Raw genomic sequence first — 26,711 nt, 5'->3', positions numbered from 1 at the left:
ACGACACCCCTCTTTAAAACCAGCAGCCCTGCCATCCCATTAGCCTTAGCTAGAGCAGCTACCAGCATTATAAAAGGCCCAGAGGAGATGGAGGTGGTGACAGTGGGGTTACACTGTGCATGCGTGTATCTATGCACCAGAATCTGTGCAGAATGAGTGTGACAGATATGCAGTATATGTCCCATTGGCTCAGCTGACAGCCCAGTGGCACCAACATGTCCCTTCCCTTCCTCTCGCAGCAAAGGTAGACGAAAGGAAAGCCGCCATGGGCTTGACATTTACCAACTGACAAAGACTGTTCACATTTAATCGCTAAATGTTAACTGCCATAATAGCCCTACTTCACTCAGTAAGTAAGGGACAAAGCTTCAGGCCCCACCTCCTCTCTGATTTCACTGGAAGAGCAGGAGGCTTAACTCTGACCCAATTGCAATCCTAGTGATAATGCTTATAAGTTATATTTATAGCACTTTTACCCCATCTAATTTTAGCCCTCAGTGCTCATTCTTAACTGAGTGGCTCTTATCTGTCAAACACAATTTTAAGCGACAAAAGGCTTAGACTAAATATTTGACTTTAAGGCCATAACAAAAACAATGAGAACAGAAATTTCAGCAGATAGGAAAAAGACTTTGTACAGCATTACTTTGCAGTATCAGCAAAACACATTTCAAATTAAAGAAAGCGCAGGGAACTTGTTTGCAAATAAAACTCTGTAATAAATACTCAACTATAACATCACATTGACATCATGTTAATTAATATGACGGGATTTCCTTTGGAGAAAATTATGACCATCCTAAATGTAGCTGTTTTAATTCTCGTGCCTGACAACAGCGTGGTGTTATGTACTGGCAGAAAGAGCGGCGATGATGAACAGTATATGCAAAGGCAATGGAAACAAGACTGAAAATAATGAGCTAACGGCATACGGGTTGATAATTCAGCACCGAAGTTTGCCATTAACAAATCCAACAGCTCTCACACAACCAAGGTTTTCTGAAACCTTGTTGCTGTCTTTTTCAGCCACTTGAGACTAAACTCTAGAATTCATATCATAGATATATTTGATATGCTATAGCCTTGCAAAGATATGACAAACATATTCACACACAGTTCTGTAATTTCTCAGTCAAACTTCACTATGTTAGATCTTTATATGAATTTTAATCTTAGACTATGAAAACCTGAGTTAATACAAAATACAGTTTTTAAATGATGATTTCATTTATCAAAGGAAACAACCATCCAGACCCACCCGGCCCTGTGTGGATAAGTATTTTCTAATTGTACCATCATGTAATTCAACAGCATTTCATAAGAAGAACATCATGCCAATAGTCAAACATTGTGGTGGTATTGTGAGGGTCTGTTGGTGCTTCATTGCTTCAGGACCTCGACAACTTGCTGTAATTTAGGGAACCATGAATTCTGCTTTCTACCGGAAAATTCTGAAGGAGAAAGTCGGCTGAGCGCACTTGGGTTATGCAGCAGAACAATGATTTGACAAACACCAGTAAATCCACCTCTGAATGGCTCACTCTTTATTTGACTGTTCACTATGCCACTGTGTTCACCAGCTAGCAGGTGTGGAATATATTGTTAACTTTACTTTGTACATATAGCTACTTTCTGATGACTTTAGACTATGAAAGAATCTTATTCCACAAGTAGGAAAGCAGTAGCCATACAGCCTATATTAGTCAGTCATAAACAACACAGGACACCAATTATATATCCTTCTTAGGGTGTGAGACAAATGATTTTTACATTTAAGTGGGAAACTGGATTCCCGGAATCTCTAAAATCTGTTTTGTTTTTTTTCAATGGCCTGAAATACCAAAGAAAGGATTTGCCACACATTAGTGAAAGGAGAACAGAGGGAGAAGCAGGTAATGACTAAAATAAAGTGCAGCTCTACACAGCTAGTAAAAACGATTGAATTACAGGTCAGTTTCACAAAACAAGTTCTAAACAAAACCATGTAGTAACACACTATCTTTTTCTCATCCGTATGCTGTACTTGTCACTGGCTTTAAAAATCAGATGAAAGGTTTGGATCGTATTTTAAATTATTTATTGATTTTTCACAGCAGCGAGTTCGATTACATACATTAATGAAAATTTTAAAAATTACAGTAACTGGAGCGGTTTCCTGTCTGTATACTTTTAGTATTACAGACACAGTGTATTGCTACATGGCCAAGGTTGCGGACTGATCTCTACCTCATGTCTGTTAATGAGTGTTTTGAATTGTTGGAAGCAAATAGCTGCACAGAAATACTCAGATTTTATTATGCATTCATAGATAAATACATTAACAAAGAGGGTTGCTACTATGTTCTTCCAAGTGCAGTAAAATCCAAATACAACACAGACTGTGTCTATCCACAGCGCCAGTAAGTATCGCTCTTTATCTCATAACTCACAATCACCCCCAAGACACCAAAGGCCAAGCAGTTACTTGACAATTCACTGCCTCTGCTGCTTGACAAATGTGCCATGATAGTCTCAGCAGGGAAGGGGAAGGGCAAGAGGTTGAGATGGACTTCATACCCAGTTCATTTTGAAATGTGATAGACACTGAACCCACTGTGGACTGTGACCCCAAGTGTTAAAAGGCAATAAGGCATCCGTTTTATTGAAGTGGTGTGTCATGATGTTCCTACAAAGCTTGCGTGGTTACACTCGGTTCTCTCGCCACAAAGCCACAGTGGCTCCCTGGGTTTAAAGATAATCTTTCTTGAAAATCAAACAGTGTAACAATATGCCGTTTTCATCGCTTGGCGCACTGTAGGAATAATACCTCAGCAGAAAAGAATCAGTTTCTTCTGCTTCACAGTTGATCGACATACCAACCGACTCCTTTTGCAGGCTGTTGAAAAGCAGACTTCCTTTGGGAGGAGGCGGAGGGCGAAGAAGAGGTAGAGGAGGAAGAGGAGGGTCCGTATATCGTAAGCAAGAATAAGGACAGATTTATCTGATGTCTTCTTAAAATTAAAAAAGTAACATCATCAAAACTGCCTTTATCCATGCCTTCATAGACCAGCCCTCCTCTCCACTGAGACGGACAGAATCGAAGAGCACGTACACCATAGAGGTTAGGACATTCAATTCAGTAAAGAGGACAACACATAGAAAGTGAAACATTTCAAAACATACAGTCCAAAGGGCAGGAATTAGAACACAAGCGTGAAACAAGACCAGTTGGATTTTAATGCACAGCACAATTTAAAAAAAAAAAAGTCATATAATGTGGGCCAGCTTCAACAAACATCAGGAGGTACAGAATATTCTTGTTTACAAAAAGTCTGTCCTAGTTTGGTTAGCTTTTAAAAATATATATTTTTAAATAAGTAGGCTGAAACTTTTTTAGTGCAAATCTCCTCTTAACAGTGTTTTCTTATAGGCAAGCCCACATTACCACACCAGTGACCTAAACAGAACTAGATAGGGGTGTTACGGTACATACATATAGCCTGTTACAGGGCATTGGGTTCAGTTTGCCTTTAAATTAGCGTAAGACTAATTAAGTCTATATTTTAATGCAAAGGAAACTTGTTATCTCAAGTTAGATGGTCCCATCTGCAGAGCTTTAACAGATCGCCACTTTTGTCCAACAACATACTAATGTATGTATTAGCCCCTGGATGTATAAGAGGCACCACCCGGCTATCATTCAAAATGACAAAAACTGGACACAGACTAGTGCACCACATTCACTGAGTCTACCAAATACGTGGAACTAAAGCTTGGATGAAGAAAGGTAGAGCTAGGGTAAAAAAAAAACCACACCGCCCCTTTTCAGTTCTCAGGTTTTACATATCAGGACAACCTAAAACATTATCTGGTCCTACTCATTAATCTGATTAGGTTTATTAGCTTGTTTCCAAACAATCTGTCCACGAATTCAAAGTTCTGTAATGGAGTGATGATGAAATGGACATCCAGGGAAAATGCATCCCAAAATAAAATTGACCAGTTTGCAGAGGAATTACAAAAACTTACATCCTGGATCTATAAACTTCAGTAAGCACGTTAAAGTTCAGGACAATACAATTAGAAAAAAACTGAACAAGTATGACATGTTTTGGAAAGGTTGCCAGTAATTAGCCACTTCTCTTTAAAAGAAACATCATTGCATGACATACCAACTATCTAACACGGTGGCGGATCTTGGGATACAGACTCAGTACTGTGTACCAACTTATTCTGGAGTTAAATGTCTCACAGGTAACATAAGGTAATGAAACAGGACAATGATCCCAAGCATACTGGCAAATCTATTTAAAAAATGGGAAAAAAATAATAATCAAGGCACTGCAATGGCCCAGTCAGTCCAGATCTCAGCTTATTTGAAATGCTGTGGCATGACCTTGACATGAGAGCTGTGTATAAACAAATCTCTGCAAACCTCAATGAAGAGACTGACAAAGCCTTAAAGGAAATGATTAATTTAAGTTATTCCTAATAAAAATGATTCTACAAGCTACTGAATCATTGGGCGCACTTAGTTTTTCCCTCAGTGCTTCTACATTTTGCTTTTATATTTCTTAAATAATGACTTGATATATTTTTTTGTTCATCTCTCATTTTTTGTGATGTCCTGATATGTAAAACCTTGGAATTGAAAAAAAGAGGTATATTTTTCTTTTAACCATGACTTGACAATTCTAATGTGCAATTAACTATTTTAGGATTTTAGAGTCCAGTTAGCGGCTGCATGACAACCAAAATGTGTTGGAGGCAACCTTACAGACATGACTGGAGGCATGCTTTAAGGAAAAACCACCAGTGATCACAGCTGATTCAAAAGTGCCAGTTATTTGGTTGTTTCGTATTATAGCTTTGGACAAAACCAGGTTGGCTATTTCCTCATAAATCTGTTTTTTCTGCTGCTTCAGGCTTGGAAAAATATTCTTTGCAGAAGGGTGACATAGCATGTTTGTCTTTATTATGCACAACTTCAACTTGTTTTAACATTGCATAGACTTTTAACCATACTAATTATTTTTGTGTACCGTTTCACCCCTAAAAATAGCACACAAATGAACCAGACTACACATGTGCACTTGTTACATAGACAGAAAAGCTAAATGTCAAGTAGGAGGTTATATACTGAGTATACAAATAGAGATCAATGGGAAGGCACTTCACTACAATTAACACTGCAGGTATAAGCTGCCTCCAAACACGCAGGAAGTTGATATTATCTTATATTATCTGTATAAATCTTTAACAGGTTCATAAAGCAAATGTAAAATAAGTGGCTAGAGGCAGCTTTAACCTTTAACAAAGAATAGCCATCCCTACCATGGTGACTCTGGGAGCGGACCGGCCAATGTTTTTCTCCTAGAAAACAGAACCAAGTGATTAGATTCTGCCACTTGGATGGTTATAGAACATGATCACACTGAATAACTGGCAGTTATTGTTTTTGCATGTGGTTAAATTTACAATAGTCTTGTTCAGAGGTGAAAACAACCATTTTGCTGTTATTCTACATGCCAAAATTCAGCCTCACTGAAGCGTAGTAGCTTCACTCATGACAAACATGTCTTTTATAGTGGTTACAGGCAAAATGTTACCAAAAGTGAGGTCATTTTTTGTGCACCGATACTGATTGTTTATTAAAGGTTAATATTTTTCTTCCCATCTGCTAGTGTCTGATTCTACCTGACACCATGACACAAAGCATCAAGTCACCTCTCTCCCCACTCCAAAATTCAGACACACATTGCATTTCTCTTAATGTAGGGGAGAGACAGAGAGGGTTTCAAGATGAAGAGAGAATTGGGGTAAAAGGGGAGACAAAGAGGCTAATGAGTAGAAAGGAAGAGATGCAAAAGTCACTGTTGTTCCGCACACCCTAACACCGCAGGGCTCCAGCCATGCAGCACTTTGATCCATCATCATCGATTTAACATCAGCTTCTCATCGTGGTTGCCTCCCACACAACAACACGCAGCTACAAGGATATTTTCCCCAGCTCTGTGTCTACATGGTGTGCATGCCAGTTCTGACCTTAAACCCAACGACTCTATAATACATTCATGACAAAAGGTGGGGGTGTTATTTTACTGCGGATATACTGATGAGCATGAATTGCAGATTTAAGTGTAGTTATACATATACATTAAGTGGTTTATGTGAAATCCCCTGTGAGAGAAATCTGCAAACACTACACCTCAGTAATGAAATGCTAAAGTACACATACCCAACAGAGTGAAGACACATGGACACACTAGTGTGCTCACTGTAGTGTATAGCTTACTGGGTCTTTCCTGTCTCCCTTTTATATTGTAAAGAACCACCCATAGCAGAGAAATCAGATCATTTTATCTGACGCTTTATATAGTAAAACTACATAAAATATGATTTAGAACTAAGCTAGTAATAGGTATTTTAACTGTGGACACACTATTGCTCCAAAAACAAGCTCCTGTAACAACATAGTGAGAGCAACAAAGCTCATGGTTACCAGCGGCTGCCAAAATGCGATCTGGCTACACCATTAAATATGTTATATTCAATTTAATGGTGGGAGTGAAAGAAAAAAAAGCATAATGTATGCCAAAGCTTTCCTTTTTTATTTCAATTTTCAAAGTGAAGAACTGCATGCAGCTGCAGGCGGTGGACCGAAAAACTGTGTGTTTGCTCAGCTACGAATAAACAGACGTACAGACAGCGGTTTAGTGTGTCATTTTAATAGTTAATTAATTATTTGTTACTATCATAGTAGTAGTAAATTCATATATTGATTGTATCATTTTATTGATTTTGAGCTGATTCTATATCTAAACAAAGGTGCTTTAACTTTTTTGACTTATTAAGCTGAAATAGAAACAACATACAGCAGCTTGGAATTGCCTGCAGCTGAAAAAATAATGAGCTCATATCTTCCAAAAATACGAGGAAAAAACTAACTAATTAGAGCAAACATCTGTCATAAATATTTGGTGGAGAGGTAGGGCAATACACTAACAAATACTAAGACGGGTTGTATTGAAAGAAAAGCTGAGTCATGTATCTTTTTCATTTGAATCTTTTGACATATATATTTGAATGTGCTCATTATGATATCAGTAGCTGAGCTGCTGTAGAGTGTTATTGATGAGTAGTTCATGATAACCTCTTCATCAGATTAGCTATGGTCACTTTGACCTCACGAGGTTGTGACCTTACAGGAGCAGTAAGACCACTGAAATCAAACCCTTGCTTTCACTGCTCTCAAGCAGTATGGGTGAAGACTCTTACAAGATGACCTTGAGTTTTATTCACATCAATAAATAATAAATGACTTGATAAATCTATAAGACATGTGATGCAAGGCTGACGTATTGATGGTTGCAGAGTGTTTCCCCCAGAGAACACGCTCAATGCACCTGATTGATGCCCTATGCTTGGTGAGGGGGATAATGAGGAAGATGTGGATGTATTCCTGCAGCATGGGAGCGTTGGGGACCTGCAGTGAAATCTATGCTCAGTTTAAAGCCTAGTAAAATGTGTAGCTTCCATAAACCTTCAGCTTTAGTAGCCACAGAATATATTTTCTTTTCTTTATTGGAGGTAATGCAGGCAATTCATCTCTTTGTGACCCTGCTGTAAGAGCTGCAAAAGACCAGCCCTATTTGTGGTTTCTCATGCCAGCCTGAGGGTTGATGCACATTTTTTAGAAGCAAATTGTGACAAGAAACCTTGATACCTGAGCATTAGTTACTGTTCTCCTGAGTCAGCATTATGCAGTGTATTTTATGATGTGTGCAGTGTTTTAGTCAACAGAAACTCATATTGTTGAAGACTGCTACAGGAAGATTCAGCATTTCCCTTCAGCGTTGCACAAGCAAACAACTGTCTCATTTCACAGTGTTGCCATGTAAAGCAGTCAGTTATTTTGCATTTTCTTAAATACCGAGAAACCAGATAAATTAAAGGTTTCAAACAGTCCGTTAAGAAATTAGATAAATCAAAAGCTGGGTTACAAATATAAAAGCTCAACAGTATACGACATTAGATGTGCTCCTTACATGGAATAAGATGGTTACACATACATACATTTATTGATGCTGGCTGTGGAAGCTGTAGAGAGAAGTGGGTGCACAGGGGAGACCTCCTTTCCTAGGAAAATCTCCTTGCCAGCACACCCACCATCAGAAGTGAACAATGTTTGCTCAAATTTTCAGCCCAAGATTGTTCTACAGGGCCGCAGCTGCATTTCCAGCCACCTATGCCCCTGTAGGCCCTGACATATCAGCAGGACTACCTGAAATCAATGATGTGGAGTCGGCCTGCTCAAATGTCAGCCCCAAACGTGGCATGTGTTCATAATAAACACAGACCCAAGGTGAGGGAAAAAGTATGAGCCAATAAAATGGGCAAAACTTGGCCCCCTGATATTTACTGAGAAGTTCATAATTCACAAATCTGTTTCCATCCAGCAATCAATGCTGTAAACATCACTGATAGTAATGAGCATTAACGAGCAACATGATGGGAATACTGACTTCAGGGGCTGCTGCCATACTGTGATGCATGTTGCAATAAAACTAAATGTTTTTTTATGACTACAAATTCCTCGCGTACTCTTGTATTTCATATTGACGCAAAAAGTAGCATATGTTGGCCTAAAATCACATTAGCCATGTTTGCTGATAGTGGAGATGCAGCCTGGGAGCTGAACACACAGTCAAACAAAATGATTATTAATTCATCACAACAAATGGATCATTGTAATGAGCTAACTCGAAACCTTCAGCGTAACATGCAGAGCAGCTGTTGGGATGCCTCACTGGTTTACTGAGATGGAAGGAGCCTCCAATCACTTCAAGATCATTTAAAGCAAGCTACATATTTCCATAGTTCAGTCATAGGACTTGTCTTTAAAATGAATTACTTAATACAGCAGAAGAATGCAGTTAGAATTTGGGGCATATGATACCCTGTAAATAGAAATTCTTGTAGGGTCACATGATTAGCGGTCATGTGACTGCAAACTCTGCAATGCAGCATGGTCCATATACAGCTTGGTATTTGTTTTGGTTAAAAATCAAGTGTGTATCTTTGGTCTGTAAATAAAATGGTTTAATTTCAAAAATGTGCATTTTGTTTCTTCCCCACTTCCCCTGTTGTTGATTTCTTTCAATCAGCACCTCACTGAGTGATGCGCGCTCAGTTTGTTGCTTCGCTAATCTCAGCACATTAGCATGTTAACAAATCAAATTCCCTGAAGGAGTGAATCTCTGTACCTGTGGCAAAACACTGGGTGTAATATTATGTAGCGTACTGAATGTGTGATTTGTTTCACACCCCCAGACCCACACCCAATATACATCCACACTAGGGTTGCCAACTCCCTGAAAAATAAATAAGGGACACCTCGTGGCCAGGGCCGGGCAACCCAGTTGTCTTCACCCTTCCCAGTGTGGTAGCTCTTTTTTTGTGTGTGTGAAATTATTTTTTAACCATTTGACTTGAATTTGATTTAAGCAGATGCATATTCTTTGTGATATGACCATATGGGAAACAAATGATCATTTAGCCATTTATTTTTAGCTCAAAATGACAACATTAACACAGTAAAACAGGTCTCTTTCTTAAACAGAAGCCTGTCATGCTTAACTTTTGAGAATATAAGTAAATCTTTCTTTAAAAGAACTCTGTCCTGCTTAACTTAAAATTATATAAATTAATAGAAAGCAATAGAACGAAAAATATTCTTGTAACAGTGCACATTTAGTGCATTTAGTACAATTGGCTTCAGTTGAGGTATTATTTCAGCTTTTCTAATGCTAATCAGCTGCTCCTGTTTGTAAACCCGCTTGTTCCCATGATTACGCACCTTAACTCATCATCATTATTCATCTATGTATTACTTTTATGTATTAGTCATCTATTTGTTGTAATCATCTATCCTTGCAGTTGTTTATTACACAAAATAAATTATATTATTACACTTCTGGCCACATAGCGCTGATATTCACTGCACATGCCCATATTAACCTTAACCAGAGGGTTTAAACAACAAACCAGTGTTTACATACCATATCTGCTTCTGCCGTGGCCTGGTGGACAAAAAATTGGTTAAGGGTTCCCCGAGCTTTCACGCCCCTCATGTTCTTCTTGTGCCCACCACTAGAAGCATGCCTATGGAAAAAGTGCGCCGGCACACAGTGCAGTGCGCTTTATAGGTGTTATCGTGCACTTTCCCAGCCAGGTGTTTTCCTTTTCCCAGTCCTCCCTGTACTTTTGCAGCCTTTTTTCTTTTCTTTCTCTGAGGGGAACAAACATTGCTGCTCTAATGCTGGGCTCACACTGTGCGATTTTTGGCCCATTTTGAGCCGATTTTTGAGTCGTGCGACCGATTTGGTGATCGGCCCGATTTTGGCCTTCATCGTGCATCGTGTAGTATACGTGGGGTAACGAGAAGCGATTAACACCTCACGACCAGCTCCCGATCATCAATCGCTCGTGAGGGTGTCACCACAGCCGCTCACACTGCTCATGCGCAAACACGTAAACATCGGTGAAAAAGACGGCGCAGCACGGCTGTGCAGCGTGTGATCTGGACACAAGTGATGGAGGCACTTGTAGAACTTTGGAAAGCTCATCCGAGCCTTTTCGATGTGGCATCACAAAATTATCACGACCACAACAACCGTGAAAATAGTTGGATTTACATCGCTGCTCAATCACAGCTGCCTGATCATGTTTTTCATTAGCAATTTAGCAAAGTTGATGGTGGTGGTGTGTCTGTGTGAGTGAAAGACAGAGAGAGCGAGCGACAGATTTTCTGTTATAACCTTCATGTTATGTTGGCACAGTGTGAGCACTCAGGTCGCATCAGAGCATCGGGCGGTATAGTGTGAGACCCTGCATCGTGACCTGCAAACTTCTAATCCCTGCGAGTCAATCGTGCAGTTTGAGCAGGAGCTGAATAACGTGACTGAAAAAAATCACAGTGTCTGCCCAGCTTTAGGTGTACTGTCGTCCGAGACGTGCACCGCAGTGTCGGCGTTTGTTTCCCTGTTGGCCATGCTTGTTGTTGTGGTCATCTGTTGTCTTCCGGTATTTTCTCCGCAAGCGACCTTTCCTCGACCAATGAGATAATCTGAATTGTCATACTCGAATTGTCATAAGTGTGCTGTCAGCTCATTGGTCACAAAGCAGGAGAGGGGCTGGGAATTATGTTTTCAAACAAAGCGTTAATTCCATTAACATTTATAGACTACTTTTGATTCTCACTGTATTATGGGACAAAGTGCGTCCCTTATTAGCTCAATACGGGACGTGTACTTTTGTTTCTAAATACGGGACGATTCCGTTTTTAAGGGACGGTTGGCAACCCTAATCCACACACACACACACCGCCGCTCCCCTGCTGGATTGCTATCAGTCCCTGAGAAAGCTGCTTACATAACTACACTTCTAGCATCATCCCACGTCAGCCTCCATATCAGATGATAGCATCTTAAATGGCTATTTGACAATGTTGCATCTCAGTAGCAGTTTATGAAGACATGGCCACATATGAGTGTTTGTGTAAGGACAAGGGCGTGTAAGTGGTATAAAATAAGATGGTGTGTAATGAAAAGAAATAAACAGGGAGATTACTGAGATTGTTACACGGAGAAGGCTGAAGCCATTCGGCCAACTACAGTCCCGATTCATTTGTGTAGCAGCAGCTCATGCAGTTATTTAAGCCGTATTCATAGAGACTTGAAAATAACAATGTTAAGTATTCATGCTTAACTGGTTCAGGGGTTGGGATTGTAAAGCATGAAAGCTGATCGTGACATGATTAACAAAAGCAGAGTACAAAGTTGTCAAGAGTTTACCCGTCTTCATGCAGGGGAAGAAAAAAAATCTTCATTAACTCTTCATCTCATACAGCTATCCCCCAAGCTCAGAAAGAGTGGGGTGAGCAAGCAAGGGAAAGATTAAGAGAGGGAGAGTGAGAGTAGAGATTCGATAAAGAAGAGTCTTATTTCAGTGCTTCACACAGTGCTGGATGATCAAAGTAGAAAATGCTGTTTTAATTCCAAGGATCATATCTCATCTCCTGTCCACAAGCTCATTTTGGAGAACTATGCTGTAGGACAGAGGGAAAGAGAAGTAGCAGAAGCACAGGAGGCATCCAGCCAGATTACTACAGTATACTTTTTAGCACTGCTATATAACTAAAATTGCTTGACCTGTGACAGATGGTTTAAATAGTACTGTGTTTCCCAGCATTGTCTTTCTATAAATTCTTCACCTACTTGATCCACATGAGACATCTTCTGTGTTTAACATTGATAGATAGATATTTTTTAAAGAATGGCATTGAAGGTATTTAATGAACTGACAATCAGCAGGGAAACTAAGCATATAAGCAGCACTCTGACTTCAGATATCCTCAAGACCAAAACTCATTAAAGTTGCCGTAGTCTTGGCTGGCTTAAACTAAATGGCCTACTTGCATGCACACCTCCAGTACACTCCTATCTAAATACACAATTTAAATTCAATTCAGTTTTTATCAGGCCAAATGCCAACAACAATCACCTCAAGGCATTCATATTGTAGGTAAAGACCCTACAATACAACAATGTCAAATCTTAAAATCGTGAAAAACCACATCCACTAAAAATGGATGAATAAAGAAGTTTTTTAGCTTCTGGGCTTGCTTCCACATCATGATTCTACTGCTCATTAATGTCATTACTTCATTGCTTAATCCTAAAATTCATTTGAGTTTACGTTTAATAATAATTAGTGTGTGATTTCTTATGTTATTAAGAAAAAAAGTGATTACAGTGATCTCTCAGGGATCTTTGGCCACTAAATAGTAATAAGTTAAGGTAAGAAATTCCAGCAAGGTGTTCAGAAATGTTACATTCAGAAATTGGTTGAACGTGGGTGAAAAAATAACTGGTCTACATAACTGCACATGTGCACATATGCAAGTCAAGAATATAATGTTTCCAAAATAGCTGTCAAACAATACAGACGTGTTAAAACCAAGTCTGGGTTTGAGAAGTGAACTCAGTGTGGAAATACCTTCTTTCTAATGATCAGCATGAGAGAACTCTTCTGGTTACAATACAATTTCCTTCTCCATAGAAATTGTGGGCTTGTTTCAAGTCATAATGAATACATACATATTTATATATGATTCGATAAAAGTTGTCTTATGAGTGAAAACATTCAGATGCTGTGTCTAATCACTCTGTTCTTCCATTGCTGGAAAAAAGCAGTAAGAACTGGTATACAAATATATCTACGCTTACAATGGCTAATGCCAAATGTCTCTGAGTATACAAGTAGAACTGAGTGCAATGGATTAGTTTAGGTAGTATTTAATGCCCTCTTTTAACTGGTGCTCCAGCTTTAGCAGTTGATGCTTTCTTTACATCAAAATAAAAAAAATTACAATAAAATTCAAAGTAAAGATGAATTGCCACCAGATGACACCTGATGTCAGGCTCCACAGCAGTCACCTGTACTGAAGTGCGACCACTGTGAAAAACCCTTCCCACTTCTAGACAGCGAGCAGACACCTGCACACACTGTGCACCCTGTCCATACTTCTCCAGTTCCCCATTCAACAACACAATCAGCCTCAGCAGGGTCTCCGGTCTCCAGTCAATACAGACAGTTAATTCTAAACTCATTAACAATGGAGCCATAACAATGGTGCACACAAAAGCAGAAGGTGTGGGTGGATCGTCTTTACACAAGAGGAAAAAAAGAAAAAGCTGGGTTTTTCATAATCAACTGTCAGTCATTTGCTAAGATAAAGGCTTCTTTAAGACTGCATAAGGGACGGAAGCCTACTGTTGCAATTCAATTACCATTTTGCTGGAGTTTTATAAAAGAAACATAAGGATGCGGTATCATGGCTATGACGGGTTTACTTCATGAATAGAAATGTGTTTCTGCAGAAGAAAAGAGGAGAGACTAGAATTAAAGCTTTGACACCATTTATCAATCATTTTTCACCATTTGCGCCATTAAAATTTCAGAGGCTCATCACATTCCTGGATGTGACAGAAAATGTGTCCTGCTTCAAAATCAGCCTGAAGCACAAAAGCAGACAGCACTTGACATGGTTTGCACAATTGGCTCCAGGCAAAGGGTGTGAGTGAGACAAATTTGAATATTGATTAAGGCTCTTTAATCCACCTAGGGACCTATTGGTATGTCAATCATTCTCCCAAATCTAGTAAAGCGTAGCAGTCTCAAGAGCAAAACAGTGGCCCAAGGACTCTGTTCTTTTCTGTTGTGTTTTAATTGCTGTTGGCACTGCATGCCGTGACTCATGGTAATGATTTAATGAAGTCATTGAGATTTAGTGAGCAGCCACAGGCTACAGAGCTCCAGCTGAGAATAGTGCACCGTTCAGCATGGCTTTATTAACATGTAAGAAAGATGCCACTGGTCACATCAGTTGTACCGATCACAGCAATTGTGATTGATTTGGTGGCGAGCGAGGAAAAGCTACACAAAAGGTTTTTATAGGACAGTATTTAGGATTCTTAGTATTTCATGTTTCTCACTGGGAAGTAAAACCTTGTCTCTTTTGCAGATTTTTGTTTTCAGTTCACACACAGTCTGCACCGCCTATAGAAAGTACGCATTCCCATCTATACTAGATGTGGCTTTTTGCTTTTTGACTCTCCCTAGGGTACTCAAAGCGCTCTATACAACATTCAACTGATCACTTTTCTTCTAATTTTTTTTTTATAGCTTCCTAATTCATGCTTCAATGGACGCATCAGAGAGCAACTTGGGGTTTGTATCTTGCCCAAGGATACTTGCCATGCAAACTGGTGGAGCCAGGGCTTGAACCACTAACGTTCCAATCAGTAGATCACCTGCTCTACCTCCTGAGCTACAGCCACCCCACCCCCTTTTTATCCACACTAGTGTAGTGATGGCATAATGAACCTTTCTGCTGGTTGCATAGGATACATTTGAGCATGTAGTAATTCTCTGATTAACTAATTTGCGCCACCTACAAGTCAAGATAGAGAAGTTGGAAGAGCAATCATCGATTAATAATAGTATCCCAATAACTTTGGGAATTTCTGAACTAATTTTCAATTTGTTGTTTCTATTGAAATACTGAAAAAAATCTATTTTCTAACTTTTTGTGGAAATTCTACTTCAGGCAGTCAGGGGTGGTGCCCTGATCTTTTACGCAGAGTAATCATTAGGTTAAACACAGAGAACATGCTGTAATGGAATCACATCATATTATATACACCAGATTTTTATATAGAAGATAAATATGCTTACTTAGTGGGGACTCACAAATATATTAAAAGGCATCAAACAGGTAAGTGTGCGTTGATCCCATCGTTTAAGAGCCATACCAACCCTATTTTCCATGGCTGGATTAATAAAGACACATAAATACACATTAAAGTATTCAAAACAGCCACGGTGGTAGCTTCAAGAGCAGTTTAAATGGACTGGTACTTGCATAGGGCTTTTTTGCTGCAACTGGGCTCTCAAAACACCAAAACCTTATTTTGGTTCATAAATTACAAAATGAACATAATGTGTTTTTTTAAATGCGACTCAAAACTAGTAATTGAACAAAGCTTACTGAGGTAACGGAGCAAAAGAGCAGTTTTCCTACTACTACAATAGTAGTCATCTCCTGCAGGAAAATTACAAAGAACACAGATTTCAGCATAAGCTTCATTTTTCAGACCAAGAAAAGTTTTTCAACTACTTGGTTCTGCTATTCTTTCCACAAATTCCACTGAATTTCAGCCCTGTTCTGCAAACTCCGCCAACTCAAGTTCAAGATGCCATAATGAAATGCATTGGAAAAGCAGACTTGAATCAAAAGGACCCTTCCTTTTACATTCTTATTAGATTTATGTTATAGGAAGTGCCATGTTATGGGTTATTAAGCAGTTGAAGTGCAGCCTCCTCTAGATGACAACATGGCTATAGAACCAGCAGTCTGGTTTGACTTTGATCAACTCAAAAACACTTGTCTTGTTTGAAATCTTAAAAGAAAATACATTTCCAAGTATACATGCATTCAATAAAAGCCACCTAAATCATTTAAAAGTCACCGAGAAGCCCTGATGCCATTTTAATCAGTCGTTAAGAAATGGAGAGAGCTTGGCACAGTTGCAAATTTGAGTAAGCAAGCGAGAAGGGGACTTCTAAGGAAGGACGCCAAGAAACAATAACTCTGAAAGAGCTTCAAGCTGTATCATTCAGAGTGAAGGGACTGTGCAGACAACAGCAGCTGAACCTTGTCCTTCACCAGAATCTGTGGTGTGGCAGAGTGCCAAAAAGAAAGCGCTCAAACTAAACCACGTGACGCGTCAGCTACAGTTTGTCAGATGACACACAGGAGACACAGCTGGAAGACCCGTTCATGCTCTGATGAGACTAAAGATTTACTTGACCATGACGGCAACTTCCTAACAGACGTATTGCATTTTTAGGCACTACGCACTTTAGTTATTATTTTATTACCCAAGTGTATCATGTAATAAAATTCAGCAAAGAAACCTTTTTGAAGGGGATAACTGAGCATGTTTGCCTAGAATGAAAGAAAAGATTGTACTGGACCACACTTTGTTTAAAAAAGAATCATCTCTTAACATCATGTCATGAAATGCTTTCGTTTGTACAACACTTAATTTTCATTATAATTGATTTCAGTTCAAAAGAGTTTTTTTTTCTATTTCTAATGAGCAGTAAAACTTGAAAGATTCTAGATTCCAGCTAATCCTGAAAACAGGGGACTCATCCTGCAGCGAAACATGGGTAGAGAGTAAAGCAAGAGCAGGGATTTGAGGAATGGCATTCATATATTATTTCAAATTTCAAATTTGTCAGGTAATTGGTTAAAGTATCTGCCAGGCGATCAGTATTCTACACAAGCAGCTGGGGTAACAAAAGTCTCAGTTGGAGGCAGGGGAAATGTCTGACAGAGCCTTCCTCCCATCTAATTAAGTAATAACCCTCACTCAAGAGAAAACCAGAATAAGCCGCGAGGAAAATCTATAGAATTCATTTCCAGAGATGCAGCAGTAATTTGTTGCAAAATGATAAATATTGCATTTGTTAGATGCCCAAAACATAAATCATGAGACTCTATTATGGTGTGAAAGGCCAGGTTTGACATTCTTGGTCATGGCACATTAGCACTCATTGAAAGAAAATCTGCCTGTGTGGATTTCCTCTTCCTTGATGTCTCCGTCCGGTCTTCCCCGTGCTGTAGTAAATGTAGCAGCCCCTTTGCCAATTTTTGCATTCTCCATAATGGTTGGGGGAGGGGACGATCCCCACTGTGTGAAATTACGTCTGCACAGTCAAAATGACAACAAAACCAGCTTCAAATATGGCAGATGGGGAAAGACAACCAGCGAGTCTCTCCTGCTACCTCTTCATAGCGCAAGCCATCAACAAATCTGGGAAGCTGAGAACGCCTTGCTTGTTGCTTTTGTTTGCATGAAACATCAAACTCTCTGACAAATAGCTATTTGATGGTGTGCGAGCGAGCCATTTCTTTCTTCTGCCACTATTACTCTGCTGATATCGTGTGGGGAAACAAATTGAAAGATGAGTGAAGTGGAAAATGACTGTTGGTATATAACCAGTGAATCATTGTAATTATGCACCACAGCTAAGCATGAAATGTTTACCCAGGGAGATGTCTGGAAAATGCGCAACATGTACATGTCAATATATGAAATACAATTGGTCTTTATGGGTGTGTTTAATTATCACATTCTGCAGCTCTAGAGCCACCACTCCTCCTCTGCCTTTAACAAAGCTTCATATTTCATGTTGGCATGCGTTTCAGTCAAATGAGAGTGAGTCAGGTTGATAGATCAGGCGTCTGCAGAGATGATGCATTTCTTCTGTGATTGCTTTCATAGCCATTACTCACAGCATAGGGTGATTAGTAGGCTGGCAGCTGACACCTCTGCTTGCGCGTGCATGAAGGAGCTATCTCATAGGAGGGTCCTGTTACCTCTGCCACAACACTGATCTTTGGGCACAATCAATGGGCTAAAATAATGGATTAGGCACAATCCTATCAATCAGGCCTGTCAGGGTGGAGGAAGTCATGAAGGACAAAGAGCAGCCGAGCTATTTATGTAAAAGGCGACAGGACTTTCTGAAATATCACTCAAACGTTGTCTCCCGGAAGTCATCGTGTTACCATTCATAGGTATTTTGGGAGGAACGTACTGTATCGGTGCTGACCTTTGTTTGCCTCTGCACACAGTGAGAGAAACAGCAACAGTCACAGAGCGTCGCCCTTTAACTGAGGTAACTCAGTCTTTGGCCGATCAATATTTTCTCACAGTCAGGTTTGAACAAGCATGTATAATGTTTACATTAATGAGAAAGCAAATTACATTGCCCAGTCCTAAATCCTATTGCAGAATCAATGTTTAACTCATCATCTATTAACATCAACTATCAACTGACACACAAATAGATGAGGTCAATATTGTCCTGATGTTACTAAAAGACAGTTTCCCATATAAAGGCAGCAAGTGGCCCCATTCAAATCTATGAAACAAAATGCGTTAATGCACACAGATTTGATTTTGATGTCAATAGATGGTTACATTTTAACAAGCGAAGAGCAGGAGGCTTATGAACTGCAACACACTGCATTAAAAGAGGGTTGTGGGCTGGGATTGGCTTTATAAATGTGATATAAGGAAGGGCTTTTCCAGGATATTTTAAAATGGGAGAGTAAAGACAGAATATTTCTGTTCTGAATATTCTTGTTTAATCAAAAATTCAAATCAGAAATATCAGAGACCATATATCACATATAATGCTAGATTTAGATATAATAGATATAATGCTAAATTTTTCAAATATCAGAAACATTGATTTGATATAAACACAGGGTGACTGGTTTCTTTAATGTAATGTAACTTATAATAATCATTTATTTCCTTTATTTGTAGATTAATAGATATGTCGTTTTAGTTGTAGCATTCTAGATCATCATTTATGTTTAGAAGCACCACTGAACGACGCAGGAAATCATTCCTGCCTGTGGCCATCTGTACAACTCATCCATTTAACACACTGTATACTGCAATAGCTACACACTTTTTGCACATGTTCTTCCTTTTTCAGCTATTTATTAATAAGTGATCTTTATGTATATATATGCCTGTATATATTGTGCTATTCTTAGTTAGTGTATTGTCTATCTTTGTTAATGGTTGTTTATAATGGAGCACTGTAACAAAAAAGAATTTCCCCAAGGGATCAATAAAGTATTCTGATTCTGATTCTGATGTACACTTGTGCAAATAGTTACAATTTTGAATGTATTTTTGGGTTTGAAAAAGGATTCTACAGAGTGCGAAACACAATATTTACGACCAAATACAATAAAAACAAAGCAGCATAACACAGAAGCACTTAAATAATATATCAGGGAAGGCGCAGTGCCTGACATATCTGGACACATGGCTTCCTAATCAAACACATGCATGTTAGTTTAGCTGTGATTCTCAATTGGCCGTAAGCGTGAGACAGAATTTCTTAAATGTAACAGAAGAAATGTCCGTGTGAACATGTGATTGTGTAAAAATGTCAGTTCGATTAGAAAAAGGTTATTACAATTTCTTGTTGTAAGTTTGTTGAAACATAAACACTCCAGTTATGAATATTACTAAGTTAATTAGTAGGTTAATAGTGATGCTGGTCTAACATTCAAATTGAACTGGAGCTGCAGATGCCATAAAACATTTATTGTTTTATTTTCTCTTTTTTTTATATAATCTAATCATAAGTATGATAAAAAGAAAGTTTCAACATTTTAACCTCTTCACGTACAACAGGTCAGATTTAGGGGATCCTAAAACCTCCCATAACTCTAAACATGTTCCCAACAACCAGGTGGGTATTAAGAACTTAAGCAGTTTTTTGGGCGGTACAGTGTCCTACAACTTATTTTACAAAGCTTTAGTAAATGAGAATAAATTGTTTTTTGCTGTTTAAAAGCATTTGATAATGGTACCTTTTGGATGATTGTACATGTGATTAATTGTCTAATTACGTGTTGTCGGTACAAGCTAATGCATTTTTGTTACTTCTCTAACCCAATATTATGGTCAATTTCAGTTATAATCAATTTAACCTTAGTGATGCCCAATTCATTGGGGGAGTTGCATCAAAGATCACTTACTCTTTTTTAAAGATCCCTTAGACCTACTATAATGCTAAATAAATCAAGCTAAATAAAGGCATGAAATTAGATCATTTTTACTAGGTGAACTGGGGAAAATGGCATTCCCTCCGTCTCTCTTCTGGGTTTATAGCATTAGATGAGATCATTAGTGAGCTGCTACATCCTCAGAAGTAGGCTCTGCACTTGGTTGGTCTCTTGTCTCAAATCGTTTGACCAAAACCACCAGTTTAAATATGAATATGTTTTAAGTGACCCTAATTGCACACAGATTGCTATCAGATGCAATTTGGTAGCACAGGAGTGCATCTGAGCGGCTCCAGGCCAATAATTAAAATCAAGGTACATAACATCAGCACACTGTCACCAGAGTCTGCAGAACCTGTTATAATGAAGGGCTAATGAGCTAGCTAGAGGACTTGGGTCAATGAGTCACCAGTACTGTAGATGTCCTCCTCTCAAACACTGTTCTTTACTATATCTCCCACAGGGCATTGTGGCAGCTGCATGACTGATTCCTCCTGGTTTAATTTAATATCTTCATGCTTCCCTAGATGCTGTATCTGCCAGATAGACCACAGTGGTCAGGAGAGAGATGGAGGAAAAAACCAGTGAGAAGTCAGGTGGAGTCTGGGCCAAAATCTGGTCCAGCTGCGTTTTCAGAAGACAGAACTGGAATGCCTGAATTCCCTCTGCTGCTACCACAGGTTTGAGTGCTTTAACTTCCAGTGAGCAAATATTGACTTACTCTGTTGTAAACATTTAATCTTCACAGTGGATACTGTGGACCACATACTAATTACAAAGAATAACTAATTAATATTTGAAGTGATTAATAATGTAACAAGTCCTGTTTTCCAAAGCTCACCTTGCGCCACAAAAGAAGTGGATCTCAATTATTCAGTTCTCCCTCGCACAAAATAAAGCCAGTGGGTGAGATGAGGCGGCATGTGATTCTTGCCAGGGAATGAAGACAGACATGTTTATTACCTCTCCCTAGATGGAGTGCAAAATAGTTCTGAGCTGTTTAGAAAGAACTTGATGCAATATTGATGGTGGTGGTCAGACTATCAGACAATGCTCCGAGTAGACCGATCAATGCCACATCAAGGGAATAGAGACAGTTTAGTACAGGGAGCACAATTGAACTGGAGGCAGATCTGGTTGGAGATGTTGTGTTGTAGCCCGCTGTGTACAGTTTCTGTCCATTCTAAATCACACCGTGTATTACTAGGGGAACAAAAACAGCCCCTGCAATGACACGATTGCTTCTTTATATCCAACACAGGTACAGTTATTTATGTCGGCAATTTTTATTTTATTTTTTTATTTTATTTATTTAGGACAGTGCATGTTAATGAACATAAACAATAAATTACATGTAAACATGCCAGATTATAGCCAAGGGCTAATTTCCATATGTTGTCCATAAAACATTAAAAAATAGACATGACACTGACATGGTGTCAGTGTCATGTTGTGCTGTGTTTAGGCCTGTTTTACCTACAATTAGCTGACTCTTATAATTAAAAGAGTGGGCAAACATACACATACTTTGGTAGCAGAGTGTCTGCGGCATGGATATAAGAAGAGTTTTTACACTAACACCTCGGGTGCTTCGCTGTCAGCCTTTGCAGTTCATTGCCTCTGGCTGCAGGAGTCAACTCTCTCTGCAGGGTCCTTTTATGTTTTTCCCATTATCAACTGACTCAGAGAAAACACTGACAGGAAATTGCTTGGGTATAAGACATACACGCTAGTCTTTTATTTCAAGTTTGAGTTATTAAGTGTAAAGGAGAATTTCCATTAGATGATTCAGCTGTAAATACAGAAATAAGATGTCTTTAAGTGATTGGACCTCTGTGATATCCCAGCAGTACTTATCTAACCAATAATGACTCATTCAATTGTCAAATAAAATAAAATAATATTGAGTCATTATTGGTTAGATTAAATCCTGTATATATCTACAGCCTAACACTTTGTTTCTTTTTTAATACTCGTTAAATATTGTCTGTAGAAATAACGATATAATAAAACATGGATGTAACATGAGGGTTGGAAAAATGAAGCTTATCCAGAGTGATTTAAACTTGAATTCTAAAGGCTACCAGATGGTGATAGCTGTGGTTGCAAAAAGATGGTCCTATAGAAGTCTATGGGAAAATGGCTTTCTCACTTGACCTCAATTTAGTAAGTCTTGCTCTTAAAATGTTTTACAATGGCAAATGGTGGTGGTATGCTCGCTGGCTTATGACTTAATCCAGCGAGTAAGTGGTTTCGCGGTCAGACTGAAGCGTGAAGATGGTGACCAAGAAACCATGATGGATTCGTTTGTTTGTTTTTTATTTATCACCAGTCTATATTTAGGTTGTGCAGACACATGGCTACTAACAATATGACATTAGCTTGCTTGCCATCGTGGATTATGTGGCAGTTATAGTAACAATGTATCAAGTGAATACGGTCCTAATCAAACAGTCCTAGAGTCAGGGTCACAACCTTTGACAACCACCAGTCATGAGGGAAAAATTTGTTTTGCCGGATGTTGATGGCAGTCATGTAAATCCCAGTCATGCTGGCCTACAAACCAGTCAGCAACCCTGCCAATATCCTGTTGCTAGGGGAAAAAGTGCATTTTCCAATGGAAGTGGCAGACTGGTCTACGCACACTATCCAGCTACTCTCTGAGGCAAAGTGGAAATGGAGAAGGTTTGCCTTCTAAGTAAAGTTGTGCCTCAACACTGCAGCCAACATGTTGTAAAAGGTGCAACTTTTACTTTCTTTTTTGCTCAGCAATAGTAGTTTATGGCACACACATAATGTCTTAGAGAAAAATGACTTTTATTGGTTGTTTCATATAATGTTCTGTAAACCCTGTTGTTCTTGTGGCAGCCTCTATTTTATAGCTTCATCCATGGACTAGCCATGATGTTGTATTCCCAGTATGGATTTTTGAAACATCGGTCTTTCCTTTACCACAGTCAGCATTCCTCTGGGGATTCTGAGTTGTGTGCAAAATAAAAAAGACCAGCCAGTATACCGTATCTCCAAAGGCAGACAGAAGGAGAGAGCGAAAGTATCGACACTCTTCTGTTTTATGCCAGCATATGGATGTTTCAATTCTGCCATATGTGCCTGAGGGGGATTCTCCCTTGAGCTGGCTCTTTCTCTTTCTTCTGCCCCTCCGTGGGGATCTATGGCCCCCTCCAACACTGCTTCTGTCATCCAAAGCATGCTAGCTGGGAGCTTTTTCTCTCCTGCGTCCTCCCCTGGCTTCTGTCACCAACCGCTGTCTGAGTGTCTCAGTTGAGTCCCTATCTCCCGACAGCCAGCTCTGCAGTGCACTGTGCCAAATGTGAGGTAATTAAGACACAGAAAACTCCTCCACTCAGTTGGGAAGAGGATTGAAAAGCTCATATCTATCAGAAGCGGCAGCATGCGGCTAATTTTGCCTGATTTGAAAGCGCTCCAAGGGTGCACCAATTACTATGTGCATATAGTATAGGCAGTGACATGTGATTCACGTTTGGGGATGGGCATAGAAAAGTAATGAACACCACCAACAGGCTATAGTTAGCCTTTTGTTAAATATCAGATGGAAGATTACAAATTTTATATTAACCATCAGAACGTAGCCATCCATAATTTTTACACTGAATTTCTATCAGTCACCATATTGCCCACTTTAAATAATATTTCTTTTCTAGCATCTTTTCCAAACAGTCTTTTATCTCTGAGATTGAACATTGTGTCGTAAAATTGGATGAACTGTGTGTCACAGATATAAATCTTGCTGCTTTGGACTTGTCTGTAGTGAGTCATTTAGCCTGCCGTAATTAGACATAATATAAGTAACAACATGGAGACAACTTTGCCATAATAAACATGTCCTTTCTGCAATAACAACAACAAAAAGTCATGCTTTATATCGACACTATTTTAAAAGTTATAGACTATTGTACTATTTTATTATTTCGTGCACATAAGCTGAAATCAGCTGATTGCAACAAGTGTGAGGAAAAGAAGCCAGCTTTGATATTTGTTTTCTTAATAACATTATTTATGGCCAGCTAAGAATCACCAGTTGACCTAATAAGCATATCTTTAAACTATGGGAGAAAAACCCGGGAGCCAGAGAAAACCCATACAGGCTCAAGTCGAACATACAAACTCCAAATAGTTTATCATTTCTATTTGAAAAAAGAATAAAGAAGAAGTGGCAGTAGGCTAATAACCTATATTTTCCAAATTAAGATTGATTAATTATTGATTTTATTGTTTTTATTTTATTAAGTTATTATTGTTCAAATAAAATAAAATACTGGTTAGGGCCAATGCAGACTCAGTGTAGGCCGTGTAGCAATAATGGCAGAGAATCCAGCTTGGATCCAGAGAGAAGGATTTACTCTCAGTTCCTTTTGGATTTTTTTTAGTAGATGGCAAAACAATGGAAAGTTGATTGACTGAATAGATACAGAATAAGCCTTATATACTGGCTAGTAATAAAAGTGTCCCGCGCTGCTGGTTGCTCATGGTGTGATTTTTTCTTATGTCATGTTGAGTAAAAGATAACTGCAGAACTCCCTTAGAATGAATGTCCTTATTTTCATATCTTAACTCTTGAGTAATATTTTATTTTCTAATGTGTAAATATGTAAAGTTGGCATTTAAATAAATGTACATATAGAAGTAGGTCTGATTTTCTTTTATCCCCTGTAGCTGTGAATGGTTCATATCCGTGTGTAGGGTTTTTGAACAAATATTAAATTGTGACTTTTACCCTGACATAGTACAGACTTTATTAATAAGAAAATATTTTAAAGTAAATGTAGTTAAAATATGAATCACACACATATTTTTGACAGACAATTTTTAAATGTACGCTGCACAGTTCAAATGTACGGATTTTTATCCTGTTCAGCAATTCGTCTTTTTTGTCTTGGTTTATAGTTTGCCAAATTTTGACAGCATAAACATTTAATGTGAGTTCAGTGACTATTTAATCCACTGGTTTTCATTGTCGTAATTAAGGAATGTGAAAGTAATAATACTACTAATAATAGACTGGTTTCATAACTGGAGGCAAGGTTCAGCTATATGGATATTGTGTCTGAAAATTAATGGAAACTAATGGTTTTGACTCCTTTCTGTAAACCATTTGACAATCATAAGATACCAACAGATTTTTAACACTCAAAAATGAAATAAATGTTTTAGGTACCCGAAGCAGCATTTGTAAACTTAAAAAAAAATCAATTTTGTTCCATTTCTTGTTACCCTTTACTTAATATTTTCTCCTCAAAGTGCCACTGATGAGATCTAGCGCAGTGTTTAATGTCACTGAATACACTTAATTTACATACAAATGAAGTGAATTTGAAATCATTTAAATACAGTACATACATAATCACTGTTGCCATCATTAAGCAAAAGTGAGGTTTGAAAATCTTTTTTCTTTCTCAGTTCACAAATCAACATTAGAAATTATAGTGTGAATAAGTGTGAACACGAGTATACGCACTGGGTTGTTGGCCCTATTCAAAAACACTGAACTGTCCCAAATATTTTACAATGGAAATGAAGCCCTATGCTAGAGCCATTTGAACTGAACAAGTAGAGGGCAGTGTTATCACCAAATGTGCCATGAAACTGATTTTTGTAACAACCTGACCTGGGTAGATGTAGCTCAAAGGTGCACGGGGTTAAAATTCGTTCAGTATTTGGAAACAAATTATTTAAAGCATATATCAGTGAAATCATTACAGAACATTGAAACTGCGGTGTGGTTAATGTCCAGCACTTTTTACATACCGTAACCCAAATCATAAAAAGAAGAACTGTAATTCCAAATGAATGCAGTCAACATAGGTGATAATCCTAACCCTGTTTCATGAATGCCAAGACCTGAGAGAACAGTTTAGTTGCACCCCGCCTCTCACCCTATGGATTGCTGGATGGACAAAAATCCGTGTTATGGCCCTTGCCATAATTTGAATCCCAGTGGCTGTTTTTTTGTTCTATGCTCTGTGTCTTTAAGAGTCTCTGCAGGTCGTTCCTGATTGGAGAGCTGGCAGCTGCTGATTGGCTTCCTGATCAAGTGGCTATTTTGAAAAAACCTCTCCAGCAGTTGTCCCCAGGCAGCAACTGGCAGCAGCAACAAACCCGACCTTGGCCTCCAAACCCTCTGTGATTCTTGTGCATGTTTTCCCGAGGACTGTTGAGCTTTGTAACTAGGTTACTTATCACGTGTAAGTAGGAGGTGAAGCTGAAGGGGTGAGCTGCCTTATTATTTTGTTTTCTCAGTTATACTTTAAATCCAGTTTAGTTTTAAGTATATGGCTTTAATGGACCCTAGATGCGTCACCAATGACCTAATGTAGAGTGGTATTCTAACCCTAATCCTATACTTTGGAGAAAGGGAAAACAAGCTTATGTTGGAAAACTGTGAAAAGATGTGTGCTAAATGAATGCTCGAATGATTGTCTCTGTTCCCTGAATGAGATGTGAAAAAACAATTTAAAAC

The 26,711-nt window shown here is 38.7% G+C and overlaps 1 protein-coding gene across 1 annotated transcript in view; it reads right to left on the bottom strand.

Moving 5' to 3' along the window:
• The window catches only part of LOC146567930 (uncharacterized), a 67,079-nt gene that overhangs the window by 8,251 nt on the left and 32,117 nt on the right, over positions 1 to 26,711 (bottom strand). The window contains exons 5-6 of the mRNA XM_085283486.1: positions 5,314 to 5,352; positions 5,022 to 5,031 (exon numbers count right to left, since the gene is read on the bottom strand). Of these exons, the coding sequence (XP_085139612.1) occupies positions 5,022 to 5,031; positions 5,314 to 5,352 (49 nt within the window). The remainder of the gene's footprint in view (positions 1 to 5,021; positions 5,032 to 5,313; positions 5,353 to 26,711) is intronic.

Source organism: Mchenga conophoros, linkage group LG8 (genome assembly GCF_057382185.1).
Source record: "Mchenga conophoros isolate Kocher_MC1m ecotype Shallow Benthic linkage group LG8, M_conophoros_male_GT1.1, whole genome shotgun sequence".
Lineage (NCBI taxonomy): Eukaryota > Metazoa > Chordata > Actinopteri > Cichliformes > Cichlidae > Mchenga > Mchenga conophoros.
This window is presented reverse-complemented; position numbering and strand designations above follow the sequence as displayed.